The sequence below is a fragment of the Pan paniscus genome, chromosome 2 (assembly GCF_029289425.2).
Source record: "Pan paniscus chromosome 2, NHGRI_mPanPan1-v2.0_pri, whole genome shotgun sequence".
In the NCBI taxonomy this organism is placed as follows: Eukaryota; Metazoa; Chordata; class Mammalia; order Primates; family Hominidae; genus Pan; species Pan paniscus.
Genome location: NC_085926.1, coordinates 195,508,690 through 195,536,516, shown reverse-complemented (window position 1 = coordinate 195,536,516; position 27,827 = coordinate 195,508,690). Strand labels below are relative to the sequence as shown.

The window sequence follows — 27,827 nt, the reverse complement described above, 5'->3', positions numbered from 1 at the left end:
ATGTTCCGGTTTGAGGGCCGGGGAGCTGATGTTCCAGTTTGATGGCCGTGCACCTGGAGACCCAGGGAGGAACATCAAACTGGAACATCTGCTTCCCGCAGTGCCTCCAGCTGCATGGCTCCCAAACTGGAACATCGGTTCCCACCCGGGTCTCCAGCTGCACGGCCCTCAAACTGCAACATCAGCTACCCCCGAGTCTCCAGCTGCACAGCCCTCAAACTGGAACATCAGCTCCCCACCGGGTTTCCAGCTTCATGGCCCTCAAACTGGAACTTCAGCTCCCCACCGGGTCTCCAGCTTCATGGCCCTCAAACTGGAACTTCAGCTCCCCACCGGGTATCCAGCTGCATGGCCCTCAGACTGGAACTTCAGCTCCCCACTGGGTCTCCAGCTGCATGGCCCTCAGACTGGAACATCAGCTCCCCACTGGGTCTCCAGCTGCACGGCCCTCAAACTGGAATAGTTTGAACCCAGCGGGGAGCTGATGTTCCAGTTTGAGGGCCGTGCAGCTGGAGACCCAGCAGGGAGCTGATGTTCCGGTTGTAGGGCTGTGCAGCTGGAGACCCGGGGGGAAGCTGATGTTCAAGTTGTAGGGCCGTGCTGCTGGAGACCCAGGGGTGGAGCTGATGTTCCAGTTTGAGGGCCGTGCAGTTGATGACCCGGCGGGGAGCTGATGTTCAAGTTTGAGGTCTGTGCAGCTGGAGAGCCGCGGGGGAGCTGATGTTCCAGTTTGATGGCTATGCAGCTGGAGACTCTGATGGAAGCTGATTTTGCAATTTGAGGGCCATGCAGCTGGAGACCTGGCGGGGAGGTGATGTTCCAGTTTGAGGGCCATGCAGCTGGTTACCTGGCAGGGACCTGATGTTCCAGTTTGAGGCCCGTGCTCCTGGAGACCTGGCGGGGAGCTGATGTTCCAATTTGAGGGCCGTGCACCTGGAGACCTGGCGGGGAGCTGATGTTCCAGTTTGAGGGCCATGCAGCTGGAGACCCGGCGGGGAGCTGATGTTCCAGTTTGAGGGCCGTGCACCTGGAGACCTGGTGGGGAGCTGATGTTCCAGTTTGAGGGCCATGCAGCTGGAGACCCGGCGGGGAACTGATGTTCCAGTTTGAGGGCCGTGCACCTGGAGACCTGGCGGGGAGCTGATGTTCCAGTTTGAGGGCCGTGCAGCTGGAGACCTGGCGGGGAGCTGATGTTCCAGTTTGAGGGCCGTGCATCCGGAGACCTGGGCGGGGAGCCGATGTTCCAGTTTCAGGCCATGCAGCTGTATACCCAGTGGGGAGTTGATGTTCCAGTTTGAGGGCCGTGCATCTGGAGACCCGGTGGGGAGCCAGTGTTGCAGGTTGAGGGCCATGGAGCTGGAGACCCGGCGGGGAGCTGATGTTCCAGGTTGACACGGTATAGCTGGAGACCCAGGGGGAACTGATGTTGCAGTTTGAGGGCCGTGCATCTGGAGACCCGGTGGGGAGCCAGTGTTGCAGGTTGAGGGCCATGCAGCTGGAGACCCTGTGGGGAGCTGTTGTTCCTGTTTGAGAGCCGTGCAGCTGGAGATCTGGTGGGGAGCTGATGTTCCAGTATGAGGGCCGTGCAGCTGGAGACCTGGTGGGGAGCTGATGTTCCAGTTTGAGGGCCGTGCAGCTGGATACCCGGCAGGGAGCTGATGTTCCAGTTTGAGGGCTGTGCACCTGGAGACCCGGCAGGGAGTTGATGTTCTAGTTTGAGGGCCGTGCAGCTGGAGACCCAGTGGGTAGCCAGTGTTGCAGGTTGAGGGCTGTGGAGCTGGAGACCCGGGTTGGGGGGAGCTGATGTTCCAGGTTGAGGGCCGTGCTGCTGGAGACCCAGCGGGGAGCTGATGTTGCAGTTTGAGGCGGTGCAGCTGGAGACCCAGGGGGGAACTGATGTTGCAATTTGAGGGCTGTGCAGCTGGAGACCCTGTGGGGAGCTGATGTTCCTGTTTGAGGGCCTGGGAGCTGATGTGCCAGTTTAAGGCCATGCAGCTGGAGACCCGGTGGGGAGCCGATGTTCCAGTTTGAGGGCCGTGCATCTGGAGACCCGGTGGGGAGCTGATGTTGCAGGTTGAGGGCTGTGCACCTGGAGCCCCGGGGTGGAGCTGATATTCCAGTTTGAGGGCCGTGCAGCTGGCGATCTGGTGGGGAGCTGATGTTCCAGTTTGAGGGCCATGCAGCTGGAGACCCGGCAGGGAGGTCATGTTTCAGTTTGCAGGCAGTGCAGCTGGAGACCCGGCGGGGAGCTGATGTTCCAGTTTGAGGTCCGTGTAGCTGGAGATCTGGTGGGGAGCTGATGTTCCAGTTTGAGGGCCCTGCAGCTGGAGACCCGTGGGGATCTGATGTTCCAGTTTGAGGGTGGTGCTGCTGGCGACCCAGGCAGGAGCTGATGTTCTAGTTTTAGGGCCCTACAGCTGGAGACCCGGGGAGGAGCTGATGTTCCCGTTCGAGGGCTGTGCAGGTGGAGACCTGGGGAGGAGCTGATGTTGTTCTAATTTGAGTGTGGTGCAGCTGGAGATCCAAGGATGAGATGGTCCTGCGGTTCAAATATGAGGGTCCCGTAGCTGGACTCTACGTGAGGAGCCAATGCTGCCTCTGATGTCTTAGGTTGTGGAGCTGGAAACTCGCGGAGGAGCTGGTATGGGTGTTTCTAGTTGAGGGTCGTGGTATTTCCAGGGTTTCACAAAGGCCAGATTTTATTTCAGTTACTCAGAAGAGAAAGAAAATGTCTTCTGAAAGAGGTGAATTCAATCATTACCAATAGAAAAAGTATCCACTGTATTCATCTCTTATACAAACAGAAAAATATAACATTTTCCCCCTTAGAATAATATATATATATATATATAACTTAAGGTTCCATTGTATGTAGCCGAACAGTAAAATCTGGAAACCAGCATGAAACTCTATTATTCACATGTTAAAATGTTGAAACTATGACCAAAATATGAAAACTGCTAGAGCTATCAGAAAGACACAAGACAAAAAGCTTCTTGCATATGTATAAAGTAAATGTGATAATCTCAAAAAACTGTTCAAAATTATAATTTCTTTCCAGTTTAAAAACTTCAGTCCTAAATTTAAAAAAAAATCTATATACAAACCACTGATTTGCCCAGACCAAAAAAAGAAAGAAAGAAAGAAAGAAAGAAAGAGAAATCAGCGGTAAGGTAAGCAGGACCCAGAGGAGCTGATATTCACAGTTCTTACATGGACAACTCTTTCAGGAATTATCCATAAAGTACTTTATTTTACAACCTGCTTTTCTTGTAAAACTAAAGGTGCACTTTTTTACATAAAAGTTTTATATGGTGTTAAAACCAGAACTGTGTGTAAAATACTGCATGTAAATGTTTCTAAATAATCTTGTTCCATTGGTTCACCGGTGACTTCTGTGGCTTTGTCATCATTTTCCACGGATGATTCTGAAAGAATCTCTCCAGTTTTACTGGAATTGGATCCTACTAATTCTTCTGTTTCACGGCAGTCAGAAGAACCACTACTTTCAGGGCCTTCGTTTTCACTACCTTCAGAATGTAGTAAATCTTTCTCAGCTTGAGACACATCAGATTCCTCCATTTCATTATTTTCCTCAGAAGTCTCTTCATTCACAGTTGAGGCATCATCAGATTCTTTTTCTTGGTTTTTTCTTTCTGGGATCATTTCTCTTGATGTCATAAAAGACTCTAAAAATAAGCAAATGTTGTTGTACTTAAATTTTATTTTCAAAATACCTCCACAGTTAAGTTTCATGAATTCTGATATTCTGTAGTTCAAATCACATCCCCTGAAATTCAGCAGCAACTGCATACAGGTGGGAGAAAAGCCCAGCGTCGGCATTACAAGGAGTTCCATGATGTACAGTTCTTTCACGAAAACAATGAATGCAAGAATTTGAGGATCTCATTACTCCTTCCTTTTGCAAATGGTCTCTCAATCCCTTCTTCTTCCTCTTCATCTTCTTCATCCTCTTCTGAACGCGCTGCCGGGTACCACGGCTTTCTTTGTCTTTATCGTGAGATGAAGGTGATGCTTCTGTTTCTTCTACCATAACTGAAGAAATTTCTCTGCAAGTCGCTTGACTGGCTGTTTCTCCGACTTCGCCTTTTTGTCAAACCTGAGTCTTTTTACCTCATGCCCCTCAGCTTCCACAGCATCTTCATCTGGATGTTTATTTCTCAAAGGGCTCACTGAGGAAACTTCTGATTCAGATGTCGAAGAGTCACTGTGAGTTTTCTCTTCATTTTGCTGCAAATTTGCCTCTTTGCTGTCTGTGCTCTCAGGCAACCCTTTTGTTGTCATGGGGGCTGACAAAGAAACCTTTGGTCGATTAAGTGGCCTGGGTGTCCCAGGCCCATTTATATTAGACCTCTCAGTATAGCTTGGTGCATTTCCAGGAAACATAACACCATTCATTCGATTTAAACTATTGGAATTGTTTTTCTCTGAAGAAGGATAAACACAGCTAACAACCATCACGTTCTTTTCTACTCCTCTGAGAAATTTGTCTGTTCCTGTATAGTTTCTCCTTGGATCTGTTAACAATTCACATAATCGCTGAATAGTAAAAGGGATACGGTTAAATCCAGTGACAGTTTTCAGTATTCTTTCCTTTGTTTCATCAAAGGGAATATATTCGACATTAGGGTTGGGAGGACCTCTTGGCGCAGGAGCTGAAGTTCTGAAATCATCCATCACTTTCTCCAGTTTGAAAATAAAATAGCCTTTAAATTGGGACCACGGAATCTGTTTCTCCAGTCTTGGCTACATGACAAAGAAACTGATCCAGGACAGGACAGACTTTCTTTTTCCCCCTCTTCTCAAAATCTTCCAGCGCCTCCTGGAGCTTCTCGACGTCCATGGCTTCCCGGAGTCCCTCACAGCCTCCGCCTCCCTCCGCGGGTCTCTTGGGGACCGGAACGCCTCCCCCCACCCCCTGACATCCTCCCACTCCCTCGCACACCCTCCAGCACGCAGGCCAAGTGGGGTGGGGGGGAACGAAGGGAGCCAGGGGAAGCGTGTGAGAGAGTGAGACCGACAGAGTGAGCACCTCCCTAAGCCGCTACCACCAGCCCTCCAACATGGCGCCTGGCGCGTCACCCTAAAAAGTTATTTCTTGGAGAAGCAACGGATGACAGGGATTAATCTGAGAGTTACTATTAATGGAGAAACTTAGAACTTACCATTTTTCCTGTGAGGTTTCGGTGCTGATACTGCTATTCTGTGAGTTCTGGCAATTGTGTCCGTTCACCCAGCCTGGTGATGCAGCAGGTGTCACAGAAGGACCCTGTCCCTGCTGGTCCTGCTCCACTGCTAGGATGGTGTGGCCTCTGATCTGTGACCGTGTCTTGAGGGGAGACCAGGCCCTTGATCACAAGCGTATCCATGGTGAGTTTCCGTGGATGGAAGCTCATGAATGTTCCTTCCTGATGTTCATCTGCCACCTTGCTATTGAATGCATCTTGTTTACAACTGTCTTCTACATATTGAATAGAAATAAAGCATTTGTACAGTATGGGTAAGGTATAAAGAATATTGACACATTGGACACAGAGGACCTGCACCAAGTTTAGGGAGTAGAATCTGAAGAGACATAACTTTGGATGCTCCCTGGAGGCCCTGCCTGAGTCCCAGTCCCTTCCCTTCTCCTACGGAGGGAATCACTTCCTGCTTTCGTCTTTATTATTTGCACACTTTCCTTCATAGTACGTTTCTTTCACCGTGTGTGTACATCCCTAAAAAATAAGCCATTTAGTTTTTGAACTTTCTGTTTTCTTTTTGAGGCAGGGTCTTGCTCTGTTGCCTCGGCTGTAGTTTTGAACTTTGACGTGAGGAAATTCTCCTGCGTGGCTGCTCCTGCACTGCATGGCTCTGAGCATCTGCTCTGTGTCTATTTTTGTCCTCCATTCTCTCCCTGAGACCCACCCACACTGACATGGCTCATTTTCATTGCTGCATGGTCTCCCGTCGTCTGAGGGGAGCATGGGAAATGTCTTCATCTTCCCGTGGATGAGTGTTTGGCCAGGTTGGGGCCCTTAGGACTGTGTTTTGTTGGGAACGTTCTTGGGCATTTCTTTTGTACACAAGCGCAAGTTTCTTCTGGTCAGTAGCTTTCAAGTTTTAAAATTTCATCCCAGGTAAAAATGTAATTTTCCTCATAACCCACAACACACACTCTTTCATATACAAGCATAGCAGAAATATACTTCACAAGCATTAGCAGTGCCTGGTGTTCCTGCTTCTCTCCATTCTCCCCAACGCTGGCATGGATTGGGTTGTGGGGTTGTGGGATTTTTGCCCGTCTGGTGGGTGTCACGTGATATCTCCCCCTGTTAGGCTGAGCCCCTCTTCATGTTTTCATTAGCCATTCCTCCACATTTCTTCTTCTGTGGAGGGCCGGTTCAGCTCTTTTGCCCAGTTTCTGTTGTTTGAATTTTTGCACTTTTCCTTTATTATTCCTATAACTATGTTTTTGAGAGAGAATATCACTCTGTCACCCAGGATGGAGTGCAGTGGCGCAATCTCAGCTCACTGCAACCTCCATCTTCTGGGTTCAAATGATTCTCCTGCCTCAGCCTCCCAAGTGGCTGGGATTATAGGCACACACCACCACGCCCAGCTAATTTTTATATGTTTACTACAGATGGGGTTTCACCATGTTTTCCAGGCTGGTCTGAAACTCCTGACCTCAGGTGATTCTCCCCCCTCAGCCTCCCAAAATGCTGGGATTATGCGGGTGGCAAGCCACCCAGGCACCGAGGCAAGAGACAGAGGACACGAGCTGTTCCAGTATAATAAAATATAAAACAAGAATAGTTATGCCAGATATAGATCTTAGATATGATTATATATGAATATCATTAATCATTAGTTTGTAGCAATTACTTTTTATTCCAATATTATGATAATCCTCGCTCTATAATCATAGCCTAGGAGAAACCAGGCCATACAGAGATAGGAGCTGAGGGGACATAGTGAGGTGTGACCAGAAGACAAGAGTGCGAGCCTTCTGTTATGCCCGGACCGGGCCACCAGAGGGCTCCTTGGTCTAGCGGTGATGCCAGCGTCTGGGAAGACGCCCGTTACCAGGCAGATCGTGGTCCAGCGGTAGCAAAAGGTGTCAAGGAACAACACCCAATACTTAGCAGACTGGGAAAGGGTGGGGGGGTGTCTTTCTTTCCCCAGGGGAGTTTAGAGAAGACTCTGCTCCTCCACCTCTTGTGGAGGGCCTGACATCAGTCAGGCTCACCTGCAGTTATCTGGAGGCCTAACCGTCTCCCTGTGATGCTGTGCTTCAGTGGTCACACTCCTAGTCCGCCTTCATGTTTCATCCTGTACACCTGGCTCTGCCTTCTAGATAGCAGTAGTAAATTAGTAAAAATACTAATAGTCCCTGATATGCGGAAATAATGGCATAAGCTGTCTTTCTCTCTGTCTCCTCTCCCTCTCCGCCTCGGCTGCCAGGCAGGGAAGGGCCCCCTGTCCAGTGGACACGTGACCCACGTGACCTTACCTATCATTGGAGGTGACTCACATTCTTTACCCTGCCCCTTCTGCCTTGTATCCAATAAATAACAGCGCAGCGAGACATTCGGGGCACTACCGGTCTCCGCGCATTGGTGGTAGTGGTCCCCCGGGCCCAGCTGCCCTTTCTCTTATCTCTTTGTCTTGTGTCTTTATTTCTACACTCTCTCGTCGCCGCACACAGGGAGAGACCCACCGACCCTGTGGGGCTGGTCCCTGCAGGGTTATAGGCATGAGCCACCATGCCCGGCCTGCTTTTTTCTTTTTCAAAAGGACTCTTTCTAGATTATACCGATTCATTCCGGTGACTATATGTGGGGCAAAGATGGGTTTGAATCCACCAGGATAAACGTGCCGGATCTCCTCTCAGATGGAAGAAGAGACAGGGATAGAAGGGTACAGAGAATCAGAGCCAAGAGGAGGCCGAGTCAGGTGGGGGTTGCAGGCTGCTGTGAGGACTTGGCTGCTTTTCTGAGACTGGTGGGATTAGCAGGGGATTTAAACAGAGGAACCATGGGATCTCCCTTATGCATTTCTGCCATGGTTGGCTCAGCTGAACGCACCTCTTGAGCAAGACTTGGTCTTGGACACCCAGAGGCCCTTGGTTGAGGGTTTACCTCCTGGCGTGGCCACTGACACATCCACGTTTGGCTCCCACACGGCTGGGCGGCCCCGAGACCTGCTGTGCCTGCCCTTCTCATTGGTGGCATTTCTCAAGTTTGTCCCCTCTCAAGTCTGCCCCATCCGGAAAACCAAACACCTCTCTCTCCTACATGGAAACCCCCGTCAGCACCTCCTCCTGACTCACAGGGCATCCTGTCAACATCACAGTCCCAACCTTCCCACACGGACAAGCTCATGGGACCCCCGATGGACCAGGACAGCGCCAGCACTAAGACGTGCCCTGGAACTCACAGGAAGAGCGGACCAAGAAGCCGGGAACAGCACGGGGCACTGGGAGCTGCAAACGCCCATGATACTGTGAAAGATGGAGAAAGGTATGACAGGAGGAGCGGACCAAGAAGACGGGAACAGCACGGCGCACTGGGAGCTGCAAATGCCCACGATACCGTGAGAGATGGAGAAAGGTATGGCCATGGCGGACACAAAATGTTACTCAACATTTATTAAAGGCCTAAATGGAGAACATAACGCTATCAAACCCTTAGGTAAAAACACAGGGGAAAATTTGTATGGCCTGGGGTTAGGCGAAAAGTTCTTAGACATGACACCAAAAGCATGATTCATAAAAGATTGACAAATTAAATGTAGTCATAAATTTAAAATTATAATTCTATAAAGCAATATAAAAATCTAAAGAGAATGAAACACAAACTATGGTCTAGAAAAAAATATTTGTGAATCACACATCTCACAACGTACTGGCACGCAGAATATATGAAGAACCATCAAAACTTAACCATAAGAAAGTAAAAACCCCAGTATTAAAGAGAGGGCAAATATTTGAATGGAGGCCTCATCAAAGAAGGTATAAGGAGGGCATATTGCCCGAGAAAGAGGCTCAACATCATAGAGATGCTGGAGAAATGCCAGTCAGCAGTACCTCTACAAATCTATTAAAATGGCTAAAAACAGACAAGAACCATGGGCCGACCCAGGTTCTAGTGATGATGCAGAGGAACTGGGACCCTCATAAGCTGCAGTGGGAATGGGAGGGGTCCCGCCATGCTGGAAAGTGGTCCGGGAGTTTCTTACGAAGTTAAGCACATCCTTACCATGTCATCCAGCAACCCCACTCCTGAAACGTCCCCCAAGCGAAAACTTAAACGTGCACACACAATCCTGTACACAAGTGTTTAGGCCTCATTCCTCATTGCCAATAACTGGAAGAAAACAAAATGTCCATCGGCAGGAGCTGGAGAAGGTGTGAACCAACGCGGATGCTTCCACATAGGGGACACCAACCAGCAGTGGAAAGATGCACCCAAATGCGCCAGGTCTCCCAGGCTACATGCCCAGTGAAGGAAGCTAGTTTCGGTGGGCACAGGCCGAAGGATGCCAACACATGACATCTTGGAGAAGACAGTGTACCGTGTCGGGGAGCAGGGCAGTGGTTTCGAGGGGTTACAGGTGGAGGGGCGAATGGAGGAGCTCTCTGGGGCGATGGCGTGAGCACCTGCACCTCACTGTGGGCTGCTGCGGCTGAGGGGCTGTACAGCAAACACTGGCTTCAGTACATGCAGACTGAAGGAGGAAGGCTCCCATAACTCAGAGACAGAGGGTGTCGCCTCCATGAAACAAAAACATATTTAAAAAAAAAAACTCTTAAAATTAAGAAAAAACCACAAAAAGTATTTCATAAGCACATTGACTTTGAGTTGACATAATCTACCTGGGAGCATGGAACTGAAACCACAGGCTTGGCAATCCCGGAGGGAGAGGGTGGAGGGTTTAGACCTCAATTGAAGGGCTCAGTACCTGGCTATAGGAAATAACATTTAAAAAGCAGCAGGTGGAAATAATTTCTGCTGATGAGGTTGCATCTCACCAGATAGCCGGCAGAGTAAATTAAAGCAATAGAGTCTTGCTCTGTTGCCCAGGCTGGAGTGAAGTGGCGCCATCTCCGCTCACTGTAAGCTCCGCGGGAGAATCTCTTGAACCCTGGAGGCAGAGGTTGCGGTGAGCCGAGATCCCGCCATTCCACTCCAGCCTGGGCAACAAGAGCGAAACTCCGTCTCAAACCAAACAAAATTAGGTAACTAACCCAGGACTAAAACAGCATAACTTTAAAAAAATAAGTCTAGGAGGTATGATGTTCATTCCCTGCAAGCCAATAAAGGCCACGTCTGGGGCATACATCTAAAAAAATAATCCTAAAGAGAAAGTTATGGTCACAAATATGTTCTGTATGGTGTTATTAAGAGCAAAAATGGGAAACAACCCAAATATCAATAAAATGGGACTGGACCCTTGCAAATTTACTAAAATAACTCAAAACTGTTAAACGTGATGCATAAGACGAAGATTTTAATAAAGTGAAAAGACAGGAAACATAATTACTAATGATTATTGGTTTATTTTTCATGCCACTTCATTCCACAAAAAGATTTCAGATATCTTACAAAAAGACACACTAGAAATATTAAAATACTATCTGAACCAGAAGCAGAATCAGGGTAAGCTAGCAGAAAGGCGTATAAGCCAAAGGGATCTACCCAGCTTTCAAAGCTGGCCACGGCCATGCGCAGTGGCTCTGTCTGTAATCCCCGCACTTGGGGAGGCCGAGGAGGGAGGATCGCTTGAGGCCACAAGTTCGAGACCAGCCTAGGCAACAGAGCAAGATCCCACCTCTACAAAAAATTTAATAATCAGCCGGAAGCCAGAGGCTAGGGACATGGCTGAGGATCGCTCCCGCCCCTCGGAGGCCAGAAACCGAGGGTCACTCCCGCTCCCTAGAGGCCGGAGGCCCCGGGCCGCTCCCGCCCACCTCCGCGGACGAGCGCCGCCCCTTCGACCCCATTCCCTGCAGTCTGGACGTTCAGGCCCTCTCGGTCTGGGAGATCCCGGAGAACCACCCACGGGGCTTTAAAAAATGTTGGTGCCCAACACCTCCCCGAAATAGGGCCCGCCCTATCTCTGTCGGGGAGCGCGGGACCTCCGTGTCCACCCAGCGCCACCGTCCGCGGGTCCGCTTTGCGCAGGCTCGGCGACCCCGCCCCATAGACCCCGGCCCGGGCGTGGCGGGGTGCGCAGGCGCGATGTCCGCCACTAGCGCCCCCCTCTTGACCCGGGCGTGGTGCGCAGGCGCAGTCTGCGCAGGGACTGGCGGGACTGCGCGGAGGCGACTACAGACGTGTCGGGGGTCCGGGGCCTGTCGCGGTTGCCAAGCGCTCGGCGCCTGGCGCTGGCGCTGGCCAAGGCGGTGAGTCCCTGCCGCGGACCGGGGCAGGGCAGGCGGGGGGCGAGGCGGCGGTAGGAGCGGGACGGTCCCCAGCGGGTCCGAGCGGAGCGGGCGCCGGGTCCCCGCGCCCCCTGCCCGGGGATCGGGAAGGGGCTGGGAGAGCCCTGGGCCGGTGCGAGGGGGAGCCGCGGAGTGTACTCGGGGGCCTGGGGAGCTCGGTCCTTAGCAGGTAGGCCGCGTCCCGGTGAAGGTCGCGACCCCGCGGGCTTGCTGGGCGTCCCCTCCGCCGCTTTGGTCCGGGCCTGGGGTCCGGCGACCTCGCGGGCTGAGGTAGCCCCTCGCCTCAGTGCCTGGCGGGTGGACTCGGGGAGGAGTCGTGTCTGCCCGAGGTCACCGGGGTGGAGTCCTGGCTGGGCCGGGCCTCTGCCGCCCTCTGTGAGGGTTGTCCTGAGGGGCCGCCCGCAGCCCGTGGGTGGGGCTGGCGGGGCGGGTGAAACCGCCCGGGTGGGTGCGAGGAGTGGCCGGGCTCGGCCGGGTGGGTGTCCGGTGGGAAGCGCGGCGCGCCCGAGCTTGGGCTTGCAGTTCCCCTTTCCAGAAAGCGCAAATCTGTGCATGTCCACTTCGGGACCTTGGAAGTTAAGGACCTGTACTTTGGGTCCTGTTTGGTGGCCCTTGTGCCACCAACAATGTGCCGGTGTTTAAAAGCAGCTGTGCCAGTTTTTAAAAATCAGACGGAGAGCTCAGGGCACTGACCGAGCGAGGACTCCAGGACCTGTGCTTGCCTGTGCGCTGAGTACCTCGAGGGCCGGGCTGGGCTTAGTCCAGGATGATGGTCAGGGTTATACTTCCCTGAGCCCTTGCTCTCTGAGTTTGTCTGAATGTGCCCTCTACGATTGCATCTTCAGAATCGGCCTTCTAGGATTTTATTTAATCAAGCGAAATTGGATAGGTTTAGTTGTTTGGTTCTTTTAAATGAACTTACCCACCCACCTCCTTAATTACAAAGTAATTTTAAATTGCAGAGTAAAAATCTCAATAGGAACCAAGGCATTCAGCAATATTGATTTGAGTTATGCCTGTGATTGTGCAATTTTCTCCTTTTGGAAATAGTTATTAAAAGTCTCTGAATTAAATGTGAGGATTAGTCATACAGCCATCCTGTCAACATCGGAAAGTGTGTAAACCGTTCTAGCGTGTTGCTGTGGTTGGTGCTGACTGAGCAGAGACCCCCGCCGCATCTTGGGCTCTTAGGAGCTGCTGGGAGGGCGTCCACAAGCAGGAGGTGAAGCCCATGGTCAGTGGGACTTTTTAGGGGCAATGGTAGCTTGTGGTTGGAGAGAAGCTAGTTAGAGCCAGTGCCTTTGTCCCCAACCCAGATGGTGCCCAGTGTTCCTTCTGCAGACTAAGGCCCCAGGCACCTCAGACCAGATGGCAAGATAGCAAAATGGAACCAAAATTTAGTCTTGGGTTTTGTAAAAGTCTTTTTATCTTGACGAAGGTAACTTTTCCTACAGAAAGTCGTGCGTTTTTAGGTTCTTCGTTGGCTGCTTTTGTGATTGTGTAGGTTGTACATGCAGATTAGTTTCTTGCTCATGATTTATAGGTGCATTTTATTCGATGAGGACCCCTTACTTTGCTAAATTTCGGATATGAATGTCTCTGCACTTCTTACTTTTCCCCCTCCACCTCCTGATTCAGTCATCTGAAATTCTGTATTGTTAAGCAAGGTCTAAGTATTCCTTTTAGTTATATGTTCCCCATTTTTTTTCTTAGAGGAAATGTTTGATAGTTTCTCCTAAAAAAATTAATAATTGGCACAAAAGACTAGTTTTGTGTCAAAAGTAGTTTTGAGTTTTATCTAAAGACCGACATTGGCTTGAAGTTGGGCTTTCCAGATTCAAAAATCTGCCCCAGATGAGATTTAGATGCAGAGGGTTAGTGTCCTTTTCCCCGGGGGGATGGCGTGATGATTTGTTCAAGATTGTGTTATAGTAGCTGCCCCTTTTAAGCCAGCTGTGTGTGTGTGTGGTGGGGGGTGGGCAGTGTGTATTCCACATCAACATCCCAGAAAGAACGAATAAACATTGAGTGATCTCACTGTTCCTACTTACATTTGGTATAATGTACTGTTTTTATTGGTGCTATTACCTGTGTTAATAGGGCACTTTACAAAATTTTCAAGAACGTTTTTATTAAAATTATTTCAAAGACTTCTTTCTTAAAATATGATTTTACCATGTAAAAAATTATACTGAGGTAGAAGAATATTCGTTGTTTCTCATTTTCTGAAAAAAGAAAAAACTAAATTAGCTTATGTCAATAAAAACAGACTAGAAATTGGAGAAATGAAGAATAATTTTTTATCCCACATAATAAGTAATTTGTGAATTGCAAGTATTTCTAAATACTTGAAGACATCCCTCACATCCCCTCTTCTGATTGCTGAATGCATAATTTCCTAAAGCTTTTTTTTTCTTTTGTTTTTTGGAGACATTGTCTCGCTCTGTCGCCCAGGCCGGAGTACAGTGGCACAGTCTCTGCTCACTGCAACCTCTGCCTCCTGGGTTCAAGCGATTCTCCTGCCTCAGCTTCCTAAGTAGCTGGGATTACAGGTGCCCGCCACCACATCCAGCTAATTTTTAGTAGAGAGGGGGTTTTGCCATGTTGGCCAGACTGGTCTTGAACTCCTGACTTCAGGTGATCTGCCCACCTTGGCCTCCCAAAATGCTGGGATTACAGGCATGAGCCACTGCGCCCAGCCCCTAAAACTATTCTTTATGATATTTCTGAGACTATTCAGTGGTCTTCTAACATGCCACCAGCAGAATGGAAAACGTATCCCCTGAATGGCTGGCCAACCTTAGCATATGGGACAGTGTCACCTCTCTCACACAGAGCCACTAAAAACTAAACACTAAAACCAGTTTTCTTGAGTAAAGCTTTCTAAGATGGAAAATTTAAGCAGCGAGATATGTCAAGTTGTAGACGTTGGCCAGGAAAAAGCCAGCAGCAGCCAGGCAGGGGAGAGTGTGCATCCGACATCCTCCTGTGTGATGAAGGGATGACACCTCTTCCCTCTGGGCTGTCAGCCTTTACTGTTCCAGGATACAGATCTCCTGATTCAGTGTCCAGTGCCTTTTGAACTGACCGCAAGCCCTCCTGGACGATTGGAGCTGTAATGTGGAAAGGGCTCTGATGGAGCCGGTTAAAATGCTTCATTATCTGCAGAATACCACATACAGTAATACGATCTGGATGTCTTTCCCCTCCTCCGCTAAGTAGCATAAGTGAAGACTTCCCAGAGGAAGTGCACCTTTTTCATCTCGTATCTGAGTCAGTGAGTATCCTTTTTGGAAACAAGCTTCATCCTGGTTTTCTAGAGTGCCAAGTCAGGGTGGAAAGGAGGACCTGGGGGCTCAGTCCTTCCTTGCCCCTTGGGCTGCCCTTCAGGGTTAAGTAGAGGGTCCCAGCTGAGCTCTCTGGATGCACAGGAGCACCTGGGTACATAAGAAGGTGAACAGTTTGCAAGGGGAAGTTTGAATTACTATCCCCCACAGCATTTGTTCCTTCAGGACACTAACCCTCTGGATCTGTGTCTTCTGTGTCTCCAGTGGCCAACAGTATTGCAAACAGGAACCCGAGGTGTTCACTTCACTGTTGAAGGAACAAGAGGGCATCTGCTGAAGTTTCAGATTCCGTAAGTTCATGCTTTTTGTTCCATTATAAATGATTTTTTTGGCTTGGGGGTAAGGATCTATACCAGTTTGTTTTCATATGAGTCATAGACATAAGGGAAAAATTTCTCATAGGTATCCAATGCATGCTGAAATTATTTTCAGTGTAATAATACTTAATCGCAAGTACAAATATAAACATAGATGTTAACATTTTTACTTGTATCTCTTATGTATCTATAAACTAGATTTAAATTTAGGTCAAGTAAAGCAATAAATTAAAATGAACAGTATCTGCTGTGATAGATGATAAAATCCTACCGAAAAGAGGACCGTGGGGCCCTTCCGGTGTGGGTTCCTTGGTATTGAGTGTGCCTGTTCTCTCTCTGTTGGAAAACTGAAACTTGCTGAGAAGTTCTTTTCTCATAAGATCACAATAGCGACTGAATGCTCCTTGGCACCTTCTCAGGCATAAGCATAGGCACGGCCCTGAAGTAGAGTTGTGGTCCTCAGTCTGATCCCATGGAATAGACCCTCTACCATTCATAGAATCTGATTATCAGTCCCTTCTCCAGGTGCGAATGTGCCTACTTCTCCCCGCGCTGTTCAGGGCTCAGCCCCAGGACAGGATGGAGGCCTTGTGTGCCCAGCAGTTGCTCCTTTTATCTTTGTCAAGCTCTTTCACTGTCACAAGAGTCTTCATATTTGGCACAGTGGAACATGTGATTGACAGGTGCATTTTTCTTTTCCAGATTTCTGCTCAGTATCCAGTAGTGGATCATGAATTTGATGCAGTGGTGGTAGGCGCTGGAGGGGCAGGCTTGCGAGCTGCATTTGGCCTTTCCGAGGCAGGGTTGAATACAGCATGTGTTACCAAGCTGTTTCCTACCAGGTCACACACTGTTGCAGCACAGGTAAGAGAAAGATGCCCCACTGTGCTCCCACTCCGTGCAGGTCCCGTGCAGCCTCGCACTTTCTACCTGGGCAGCCTCCTGCCTCCTCCCCATGCTCCAGCCACATGGCCTCTTGCTGTGCCTTACTCAGCTCACCCTCTCAGGGGTCTCTCCCTGGAGCCTCTTCCCTGGGGACTTTGAAGGGCGGGAGCCTTGTTGTCACTCTTAATTCAGACTCCAGTCACACTTGGGTTTACTCTGACCATCTACCCTCCCCACCCACCCCTTCCACCCCAACACCTTCTCTGACCATCTCGCCTGCTACCCTCCCCACCTACCCCTGCCACCCCAACACCTTAAGAAAAGGAGATCATCTAAAGAGGAGGATTCAGAATTTAGGTTGGGGAAGAAAAGGGCAAGGGTTTCATTTGTCCCTGTGCTGCTGTCTTCTGGGACTCTCTGAGGGGTAAGACGGTGGTGGGCACACACAGCCAAAGGAAGTAGGGGTACAGGGGAGTGCGACTCTGAGTGTGGAGTTTATTACTTGGCAGGAAGCACTTCTAATCTTTAACACATGCCTGTAAATGCCGTTGGGAAGATTTGTTAATAAAATTATGTGGAGAGATTCATGGAGTACCTTTTCTGTGCCAGATACGTTAGGTAATAAGCATATTACAGGTAGCCTTTCACTCACTGCTCCAGTCAGCCCTTCCTGGACTTCCCTCTGTCTCCACCACACAGATGAGGAGACTGAGGCTAAGGGATGGAATCACTGGGTGAGTCTGGGAGGGGTTGTGATCTGGAATCTGTCAGGCCTGGCTGCTCCTCTGCTGAGGTCAGCCCTCACTGGGAGTCACCGTGTGAGTAGTTGGCTTTCTCTGAATCCCCCAGTGGGTGGATTTGGGCCTGGAAGACAAAGTTGGGGCTCCTGTTTGTGGCTTGTAAGGAGTGGTTGGTGTTTCCAGGTTGGAATCAATGCTGCTCTGAGGAACATGGAGGAGGACAACTGGAGGTGGCATTTCTACGACACCGTGAAGGGCTCCGACTGGCTGGGGGACCAGGATGCCATCCACTACGTGACGGAGCAGGCCCCCACTGCCATGGTCGAGGTGATGGGCGGGAGGCTCTGGGTGCTCTCATGGTCTGTTTCTAGTACAAGAGTCCTGGAAAAAATGTAAGCAATTGAGGCAGATGTGGCAGCCGAAAGAATGGTGATTAGCAAAGCTCACAAGAGAAGTCTTTGTCCATCATGAACTATGTATTACATGTAATAAGAAAAACTTCTCTTTGATGAAGTGTTATTTTTCATAAAATAGGTTAATTTGGGTTTGCAGATTTGTATTAAAGTTGTTTAGTGTAGATTAGCTATGAATATCTTAACTCCTTTAAGGTAATAAGGCTTTTGTTTGTCTTTATCTTTCACAGGTAGAAAAGTATGGCATGCCGTTTAGCAGAACTGAAGATGGGAAGATTTATCCGCGTGCATTTGGCGGACAGAGCCTCAAGTTTGGAAAGGGCGGGCAGGCCCATCGGTGCTGCTGTGTGGCTGATCGGACCGGCCACTCGATATTGCACACCTCATATGGGAGGGTAAGGCCGCCCTCCGTCCACCTGAGACAGGACACGTAGTGCTGGGGCTTATGGTGACAGCGGGGAATGGGTTAGCGTGCCCAGTGAGTCAGCCAGAGATTACGTAAAAAGCAACAGAGAACAGCGGTGTGGGGCACATGCAGCGACTGTGGATGTGACAGGAGCAGACGTGTGCCTTGAGAAGCTGCCCCTGAGGCAATGTGTGAGTTGCTGCCTCTATGTTGGAAAGTTGAATTGATAATCTTATATACCAGGTTTTCACTTGGGATATGTGAGACTCAGCATGTAAGAACAGAGCAAGCAGGCCAGGCACAGCGTCCCACGTCTGTAATCCCAGCACTTTAGGAGGCCAAGGCAGGAGGATCACTTGAGACCAGAAGTTTGAGACCAGTCTGGAGAACATAGCGAGACCCTGTCTCTACAGAAAGTTTAAAAAGTAGCTGAGCATGGTGGTACATGCTTGTAATCCCAGTTACTCAGGAGGCTGAGGCAGGAGGATCACTTGAGACAGTGAGCCATGTTCATACCACTGCACTCCAGCCTGGGCAACAGGAGACCTGTCTCAAAAAAAAGACAAAGAGCAAGTATTTTAAGGCTCTTTTACCACGTCTGAGTTCCTGAATGGATTGGTTTGTTTTGTTTTGTTTTGTTTTGCTTTGTTTTTGAGACAGAGTCTCACTCTGTCACCCAGGCTAGAGTGCAGTGGTGCGATCTCTGCTCACTGCAACCTCTGCCTCCCGGGTTCAAGCGATTCTCCTGCCTCAGCCTCCAGAGTAGCTGGGACTACAGGTGCACGCTGCCACGCCTTGCTGATTTTTTGTATTTTAGTAGAGACAGAGTTTCCCATGTTGCCCAGGCTGCTCCCGAACTCCTGAGCTCAGGCAGTCCACCCGTCTCGGCCTCCCAAAGTGCTGGGATTACAGGCGTGAGCCACCACACCCGGCCATGGATTGTTTTAATATTAACTGTTACCACTGGACAAAGACTTGAGATGACAATAGTTACTGGGTAATCAGGGTCAACTTTGGCGTGACCAAATAATATCCTGAACAGTATTGATTCAGAGTAATCCATGTTCTGAGCTTTGTTGTTTTCTGATGCATGGGGACGGATCAGTAATGTGCAGGTTGTTAGAACACCAGTGACTTCTCTGTGGCTGAGTGCATCGACAAGTGTGTGGTGGGAGGAGACAGCGGCTCCGTCCGGAGCCAGAGCTGTCATGTGGGGAGCTGGCCCAGGCTCACGAGAGCAGCTTGCGCTGGCTGAGGGAACGGCAGGTCCAGGCGGGCAGCGCTGTCTGGCGCCTACCTTTCTGCGGTGCCGGAATCTGCTCGTCTGCAACCGTCCGCTTTGGTAGCTGCCAGCCACATGGGGCTGTTGCTAATGTGGCTGGTGTAGCTAAAGAGATGAACGTTTTGATTTATTTTAATTAATTAAGTGGTTATGTGTTGCCAGTAGCTCCCATCTGGGCTGTGACCCCATGGTCTGCGGACCTCACTCTGGCACCAGACTCCGAGTGGAGCTGCATGCGGCCACCGGACAGTGTGGAGTGCCTCTTCGGGTTGTGTAGAAGTAGGAAATGTGTCACCAAAGTAGGAGCTGTTGCTGCTGCGTTCTCTAGCACACCTGCCTTGTCTGTACTGCTCGGCGTGGAATGCCTCTCGGGCTCTGACAGTGTCACTGACACTGTTGCTGATCTCCTTGGATTTCCCTGGTCCATTTGGATCAAGTTCTTTCACCCGTTCACATGAGCAGATATCACCTTAAAACCTTAAAGGTTGGCTTAACACTTCTTGCCCTTTTTTTTTTCTTTCTTTTAGTCTCTGCGATATGATACCAGCTGTTTTGTGGAGTATTTTGCCTTGGACCTCCTGATGGAGAACAGAGAGTGCCGTGGTGTCATCGCACTGTGCATACAGGACGGGTCCATCTGTCGCATAAGAGCAAAGAACACTGTTGTTGCCACAGGGTAGGAATCTAATTTCTACTTTATTTCCTTTGTAAAAATGAATAAATTTCTTTTAGAGTGTCTTTATTTTAAGGAAAATAGAGGCATTGTAGAATAGCAGTTCAGACACAGGCCTTGATATAACCGTGTGAGGGTGATGGCCTTTCCCAGCCGTGGTTCCTCACCTGTAAAGGGTGAGGACAGCAGCACCTGCCTCGGGGTGAGAAAGCATGGCCCTCAGTAGTCGGTAGTGGCTGCCATCAGCTTCACAGCTTACCTCTCCCGATTTTAGATGAGGCACCTGCGGCCCAAAGAGTCGCATGGGGTTTTCTGGCAAAATCTCTCTTGTTTTAGTGGGTTCTGTGTTTATACTGATTCCTGGGATAGATAAATCTGTCTTCTCCACATAATGAAAATGAAAAACTTTAATTTTATACAGTGGCAGTTACTTTAGCCACTTTAAAAGTTAAGAAGTGTCAGTACAGCCAAGAAAAAAAATCAGCAAAACTACAGGTTGGGAAAAAATATTTTCCAAACCATATATCTAATGATATCTTAGTATCTAAAATAGCAAAAAAAAAAAAAAAAAAAAAAAAGCCCTACTAAAAACAACCTACTAAAGCCTACTAAAAAACAACCCAACTAAAAATGGGCAAAGGACTTGAATAGATATTTTTCCAGAGAAGACATACAAATGGCCAGTTGATGTATGAAAAAATGCTCAACATCACTAAGCACCAGAGAAATGCAAATTAAAACCCCAATGAGTATCATCTCATCTCGCTCCAGTTAGAATGGCTGTTACCAAGAGGACAAAAGATAGTGTTGGTGAGGATGTGGAGAAAAGGGAACCCTGTGTGCTGTTGGTGGGAATGTAAATTAGTACAACTATTATGGAAAACTCTGGAGGTTCCTCAAAAGTCACAGGACTACCATGTGCTCCAGCAACCTCATTTCTGGGTGTATATCCAAAGGGCATGAAATCAGAAGCTCAAAGAGACACCTGGACCCCCATGTTCATTGCAGCGTTATTCACAATACCCGAGATATGGAAACAACCTAAAAATTTTTGGTGTTTAATGACAATGTGGTGTGTATACACAACTGAATATTATTCAGCTATGAAAACGAAGGAAATCCTGTCATGTGTGACAACGTGGATGAACCCAAAGTCATTATGTTAAGTGAAACGACCCAGGCACAGAAAGACAGATACTGCATGTCACTCATATGTGGATCTAAAACTGTCACAACTCACAGAAACAGAATAGGACAGTGGTTGCCAGGGGCTGGGGGAATGCAGACTGTGGCGATGCTGATTAAAGGTGTAACTTCCCGTTACAAGATGAAGTTCTGAAGGTCTGATATACAGCATGGTGGCTAGAGTTAATGTTATACAGCATGGTGGCCAGAGTTAACATTATACAGCATGGTGGCTAGAGTTAATATTATACAGTACGGTGGCTATCGTTAATATAACTTGAAATTTGCGAAGAGAGTAGACCTTAGGCATCTGTATCTCCAAAAAAAAGGATAATTGTATGAGGTGAGAGATGTGTATTAAGTTGATTGTGTCATCAGTTCACAAAATAAATCATCACATTGTACACCTTAAATATATACAGTATTGTTTTTTGTTTAATTCATCAATCATACCTCAGTAAATCTGGGGGAAAAAACCAAAATCCATAAAAATTTTAAAATTTTCATTATAAAAGTAGTATATGCTTACTGGGGAAACCTTTTGAACAGCACAAATCTAAAATACAAATAGGGCCAGACACATAGTGGCTCATGCCTGTAATCCCAGCACTTTGGGAGGCCGAAGTGGGTGGATCACCTGAGGTCAGGAGTTCAAGACCAGCATGGCCAACATGGCGAAACCCAGTCTCTACTAAAAATACAAAAATCAATTGGATGTGGTGGTGCACACCTGTAATCCCAGGTACTTGGGAGGCTGAGGCGGAAGATCTTTCTAGAGATTGGGCTTGATGTGAAAAAAAACTTATACACTAAATAATTGGTTAAAACAATGAATTTTCTTAAGGGACTTATTTACTCTTAATAAATTATAAGAGACTCTGATTTTTTTAATCCAAAGTTCAACTTCTGTTGCATCTCACCATTTTTTATTTTCTCTCCTCTTTGAAAGGGTGCAAAATAGTAATGCTCTCCCTCAACTCATTGTCAGCTCATAAAAGTTTTTTTCCTCAAGTTCTGTTTCTTGTGGCCTGATGCTAACAATATTCTCTTAAAGGTCTAAAGGAAATGTTTTCTTTCATCATAATATTCTGTGCAGTGCAGAAGGTCTTTTCTTTTGCCTTTTGGTAACTGGCCTAATAGATTTTATGGTTTACTGAAATAATTGCCATTATTATTAAATTTTGATTTACTTAAGAAAAAAACTGAGATTGAAAAAATTTTCTTAAATTAGGGTTAGTACATCCATGTATCTTTCTGTATGCGCTTTTCAAGTCCTTCCGACATAAAGTTACAGGGCTTTGACTCCTGGGTCTAAAAAGGGCACCAAGTCCTGCGAAATATTAAACACTGACAGTAATTAAAGCCTCATCTTCAGGCCCAGTAGAAAATCTTAAACACTGACAGCGATTCAAGCCTCATCCTCAGGCCCAGTAGAAGATGCCAATCAAAATGAACTGCATCCTGACACACAGAATTAAAGCTGTTCAAGTCCTCAAGGCCCGGGGACTAGCATGGGCATGTGAGATTGTAAGGGCCAATTTTGAGAGATAAAATAAGTTGAGTTTCTCTGTAAATTAATCACTAATGTCAAAGGCACACTGACACAAGACCAGCACATGGGCCCCTGTGTCAGATTAACAACATTTTCTTGAAGCATTAACTGACTCCTTAATAAAGGTTATAAAAGGCTTATGGAAGTTATACGTTATGGTCAAGATTAAAATTTTATAGCTTGTTTATAAAATTTTGAAAAACAAATTTAATTAGCTTCTTGCTGTTTTTTTAAATGAGGGTTTATTGTTTGAAAAATTAAGTCTCCTCTCCAAAACAATGAAAGCTTTTGCCTGTTTTTTGAAATCCTTCAGCTATCACTTTGGTCAAATGAGTGACTTATTTTACAATGACCTGTGATATCAAGTGTTTTAAACCTTTGATATCTGACAAACTTTCCAAAATCAAATTATAAATTATGTATTTTTCTGTCCTAATCATTTAAGATACTAGGTTCCCTAAAGTCCAAAAATGACATAATTTGGCTTATTTGGTATAAAAATTATACAGAAAGCATTGTCAAGTATGAAATTGTGTTTGGTTTTCTTTGGACTGTATTTGTATAAATATGTTATTGGTATGTGTTCTAAAATTATGGGAAACTCCTATAATTCTGATATGACTTACTGTACATTATCAGTAATAATGTTATGTTACATTATTTTGTGCCACAGAGGTAGCAAATTTCCTTGTCAATTGTATCTTTGACTATGGCTGCCCTAAACTTTTTGTTATCCACAGACAATTGTCTTGTTTTGGTCCTCTTTAGAAGGTGGTTTTATAGCTGGGTGCGGTGGCTCATGCCTGTAATTTCAGCACTTTGGGAGGCTGAGGTGGGTGGATCATGAGGTCAAGAGTTCAAGACCAGCCTGGCCAAAATGGTGAAACCCTGTCTCTACTAAAACTACAAAAATTAGCAAGGCATGGTGGCAGGTGCCTATAATCCCAGGTACTCAGGAGGCTGAGGCAGGAGAATCACTTGAACCCGGGTGGCAGAGGTGGCAGTGCACTGAGATCATACCACTGCACTCCAGCCTGTGTGACAGAGTGAGACTCCATCTCAAAAAAGTAAAAAGAAAGAAAGTGGTTTTATAATCAGCTATAAAACTCTAAAAGGTGCTCTTGAATGCAGGTTTCTGGTAACTTTGGAGATTGTGACATCAGAATAGAGGAAAAACTTTCGGGACTCATGGAGAGCTGAAATGTTCATGAATATCAAGCAGAACAGGAATGAACTACATGGACTGAACTTATAGAAGACTAAAGTAATCTTTTTGACTTTTTGCTTAAAACGTTGTTGATCCTTTGTTTTTTTCAGAGTCAAGGAAACTTTTCTTTTGAGCTATTGACTGCTTTTAACAAGTTATTATACTCCTATGAACAAAATTTGGAGCATATTTGTTTCTCTCTGCCTGATTTCTCCTGAATTTGGAAACTATTTGTGAGTATTCTTATCGCAATATAGTTATTTGCATAAGTGCAATAATAATCTGTTTTTATTTGTAACAGGACACAATTGAAGAAACTGGTTATTCTACCATGGCTTTGACTGGAATGGTGTGCTTTCCTTTAAGGAATTAAACTTGTTTTATGAAGCCAGTAAAAGCCCCTAGGGAAAGCTGGCCAAATACCCTGTCTACACAGTCCCTGAACAGGGTTCCTGATCTGTGGTAAATAAAGAATGTCACTTTCTGACAGGCCCAGGAGCCCCAAGTTTTACCTCAGGACCTCAAAAGGAGAGGAATTCATGCAACTCATAGGTATTTGATGGTACAAATCCATGGCAGGGCTCAGCTTTAAACAAGTCTTTTCTGAGATTCCTTCTATGGAATAAAGTTCCATCAAAGCCAATTTAAAAGCCTGTGTAAAAAAATAATTATTCTTGCTGCACTGTATACAAATAATCAGGCCAAGTATAATAAAGGAAATCAGTCCTACCATGATTTGTCTTTAGTAAAAATGAGAAACTGGAGAGAGAAAAACTATGTTTTAAAAACTATAGTACACCTGTTGTTAGATTCTAGTCTTGCCCAATGTTTTTCAATTTTTATTATTTTCTACAGTTTGGGCCAAATTCTAGTTTTTCTTGGCTACAAGTCTTCAATATAACGTTTTCAATTTTTTCCCTTTCTTTTTTCCATTTTTCCTAATTTGGAGTCACTGAAAGCTAAGCTGTGCTTTTTGAAGCCCTGTGAACTGAAGCTAGACAACTTAAACTTCAGAAGAAAATAACAGCAACCTGTTTACATATATAAGCTACTTTCATACCTGCCTACTGGTGTATGGACTTCAGAGTAATGTGGCCTATATCGATTTTCTAGGATTGTTATTTTGTTTGTTGTTTTTCTCCCTTCCTCCACCTATTTTCTCTTCATAGGACATGAGGATTCTCAACCTGATAAAAATGAGCTTTCCTAATAACTCAAGACCCACCTGCCTAGGAATAAACCATCCCAGCTGTGAGAGACCAGACAAAACCTGAGACCAGAGACTCGTTTTCTTCTAAAATGCTTTCTCCAAAAGATTTTTAAACAGAAAAGGGGGGAAATGTGAAAGGAAAAGAAAACTTGAGGCCCCCAAAATCACTAAGCTAAAAGGAAAAGTCAAGCTGGGAATGGCTTAGGGCAAACCTGCCTCCCATTCTATGCAAAGTCATCCCTCCGTGCACTGAGATAAATGCTTATCTAATTGCCTCCTTTGGAGAGGCTCATCAGAAACTCAAAATAATGCAACTATTTGACTCTCACCTACCTGTGACCTGGAAGATCCCTCTCTGCTTGAGTTGTCCTGCTTTTCTGGATGGAACCAATGTTCATCTTACATATATTGATTGATGTCTCATGTCTCCCTAAAATGTATAAAACCAAGCTGTGCCCTGACCACCTTGGGCACATGTCGTCAGGACCTCCTGAGGCTGTGCCATAGGCATGCAGCCTCAACCTTGGCAAAATAAACTTTCTAAATTAACTGAGACCAGTCTCAGATATTCAGGGTTCACAGTATCCAAAAGTCCAATCACATCGAAACTGCCTTTGCAAAAATTATCACAGTGAGAAAAAAACGGCAGTGAAAGAAAGCTGATCTAGCCAACCTCCCTCTTGCCTTTAGCTTTCAAGCTGCTTTTACTTATTCCTGGGTTTAAGCCAAGCTACATGTGGGAGTCATTTAGTTTATAGTTTAAATTATAATAACCCTTCCCCCAAACTCAACCACCCTTGTAATACTAATGAGAGACCACCAGGCTAGGAGGAGGAGAGGAGCCTAAATTCTGCTAAGGTGTAGACAAAAACAATTGTGAGGTGTTATTCCAGAAGCCACAAGATATGCAACTTCCTCAGTTACCCCTGCAGATAATATTACTTTTGTAGAACCTAGGATTGGCCTTCTGAGATATCTTCTCAGGATTTTGCATGTCTGATGACTGATGGCTCCACCAGGACCAGCCAACGGCTTTTGTGTCCCCACCCAGAAGCGACTCAGAGAAAGAGGACAGCTTCGACACCCTATGATTTCATCTCTGACCCAACCAATCAGCACTCCCCATACCCTAGCCTGCTACCTACCAAATTACCTTTGAAAAATCCCTAACCTCCAAGCCTTAGATGAGTTTGATTTGAGTAATAACTCTGCCTCCCACATGGTGTGGCTGGCGTCATGTCAATTAACCTCTTTCTTTACTGCAATGCCATGGTCTCCATAAACTGATTTTGCATGTGCAGTGGGCAGGAAGAACCCATCGGGCAGCTACACATCTTGAAAGAGAAGCTCTTCCTGTGAGGTACATCAACTGTGGTTAAGAATCTTACATACTTATCATTTTTTGTTGTTGTGAGAACATTTAAAATCTACCCTTTTCTTTTTTTTTTTTTTTGAGATGGCGTCTCACTCTGTTGCCCAGGCTGGAGTGCAATGGCATGATCTTGGCTCACCACAACCTGCTGGGTTCAAGTGATTCTCTTGCCTCAGCCTCCTGAGTAGCTGGGATTACAGGCATGCACCACTCTTTTAGCAATTTTATTTATTTATTTATTTTGTTATTTTGAAAAAGTATTTTTAACTTTTACTTTAGATTAATGGGGTATATGTGCAGGCTTGCTATATGGGTATATTGTGTGATGCTGAGGTTTGGGGTATGAATGATCCTGTCAGCCAGATCGTGAGCATCGTACACAAGCAATTTTAAAATATACAAATGGTGTGGTATGGTGGTACATGCCTGTAGTCCCAGCTACTCAAGAGGATGGGGCCAGAGGATCGCTTGAGCCTAGGTGTTTGACACCAGCCTAGACAACATTGTGAGACTCTGTTTCAAAAATAATAAATAACAAAACAAAATAAAATATACAATGCATTATTATTTAATGCAGTCATTATTCTGTGCAATAAATCACTAAAGCTTATTTTTCCTGTCTAACTGAAACTTTGTACTCTTTGATGAACTTCTCCGCTTTCCCCATCCACCCCACTTCCCTGGATTGTATTAAATTAAATTGTATTATATTGAATTTACCAGAATTAATCACTACATTAGAAGAAACTCCAGTGGGTATTCCTAAAATTATGGAGAGGTAGATAGATTTAAAAGCAAAAGAAATGCTGCAATTTCTTCAGAGTTCATAAGAGAACTTCTATTGGAGAAATGGAAAATTTGAGCTGGCTAAGCCTTGAGACCTCCCAAGACTAAGTTATAGGAGTTTAGCCTTCTAAACTACCTCAGGGTACAGCCTGGTCTTAATTTTTAATTTTTAATTTATTTTTATTTTTATTTTTATTTTTGAGACAGAGTCTCACTCTGTCGCCTAGGCCAGAGTTTAGTGGTGCACAATCTCGGCTCGCTGCAACCTCCGCCTCCCAGGTTCAAGCATTTCTCTTGCCTCAGCTTCCCGAGTAGCTGGGATTACAGGCATGTGCCACCATGCCCGGCTAACTTTTGTATTTTTAGTGGAGATGGCATTTCACCATGTTGGCCAGGCTGGTCTTGAAGTCCTGACCTCAGGTGATCTGCCCACCTTGGCCTCCCAAAGTGCTAGGATTACAGGCGCGAGCCACTGTGCCCAGCCTATTTTTTATTTTTATGGGTACCTAGTAGATGTATATATTAATGGGGTACAGAAGATATTTTGATAGAGACATACAATGTGTAACAATCATGTCAGGGTAAATGGAGTATCCGTCAGCTCAAGCACTGATGCTTTCTTCATGTTTCACACAATCCAGTTATACTCTTTTAGTTATTTTTAAATGTATAATAAATTGACTGTAGTCACTCCATTGTCCTATCAAATATTAGATTTTATTCTATCTAACTATATTTTTGTACCCATTAACCATCACTCATTTTCTCCACCCCCAACTACCCTTTCCAGACTCTGGTAGCCATCATTCTACTCTATCTCCACGGGCTCAATTGTTTTGAGTTTTAGATTCCACAAATAAACGAGAACATGTGAAGCTTGTCTTTCTGTGCCTGGCTTATTTCATGTAACATAATTTCCTCCAGTTCCATCCATGTTGTTGCAAATGATTCATTCTTTTTCATGGCTCAATAGTACTTCATTGTGTATATGTACCATATTTTC

The 27,827-nt window shown here is 46.4% G+C and overlaps 2 protein-coding genes and 1 pseudogene across 2 annotated transcripts; 1 reads left to right on the top strand and 2 right to left on the bottom strand.

Annotated features, from left to right (window-relative positions):
- Positions 1-468: 468 nt before the first annotated feature.
- LOC117979566 (BRD4-interacting chromatin-remodeling complex-associated protein) lies at positions 469-10,406 on the bottom strand. Its single transcript, XM_063602687.1, has 2 exons — positions 5,187-10,406; positions 469-2,735 (listed from the first exon to the last, which is right to left on the bottom strand). The coding sequence occupies exon 2, from the start codon at positions 2,205-2,207 to the stop codon at positions 738-740; it is 1,470 nt and encodes a 489-aa protein (XP_063458757.1). The 5' UTR covers positions 2,208-2,735; positions 5,187-10,406; the 3' UTR covers positions 469-737.
- Positions 2,412-4,879, bottom strand: LOC103783291 (serine/threonine-protein phosphatase 4 regulatory subunit 2-like; annotated as a pseudogene).
- On the top strand, positions 8,398-27,705 carry LOC100975254 (succinate dehydrogenase [ubiquinone] flavoprotein subunit, mitochondrial-like). The gene is given in 10 exon segments (XM_063602699.1): positions 8,398-8,615; positions 10,913-11,174; positions 11,261-11,410; positions 15,001-15,049; positions 15,052-15,086; positions 15,816-15,977; positions 16,922-17,065; positions 17,382-17,546; positions 19,367-19,515; positions 23,381-27,705. Coding segments are annotated over 10 exon segments (1,371 nt in total). The 3' UTR covers positions 23,418-27,705.
- Positions 27,706-27,827: the final 122 nt, after the last annotated feature.

Bases quoted from the DNA above. Each gene is read 5' to 3' on its own strand.
- LOC117979566 (XM_063602687.1), bottom strand. From the start codon at position 2,207: ATGACCTCCCTGCCGGGTCTCCAGCTGCATGGCCCTCAAACTGGAACA.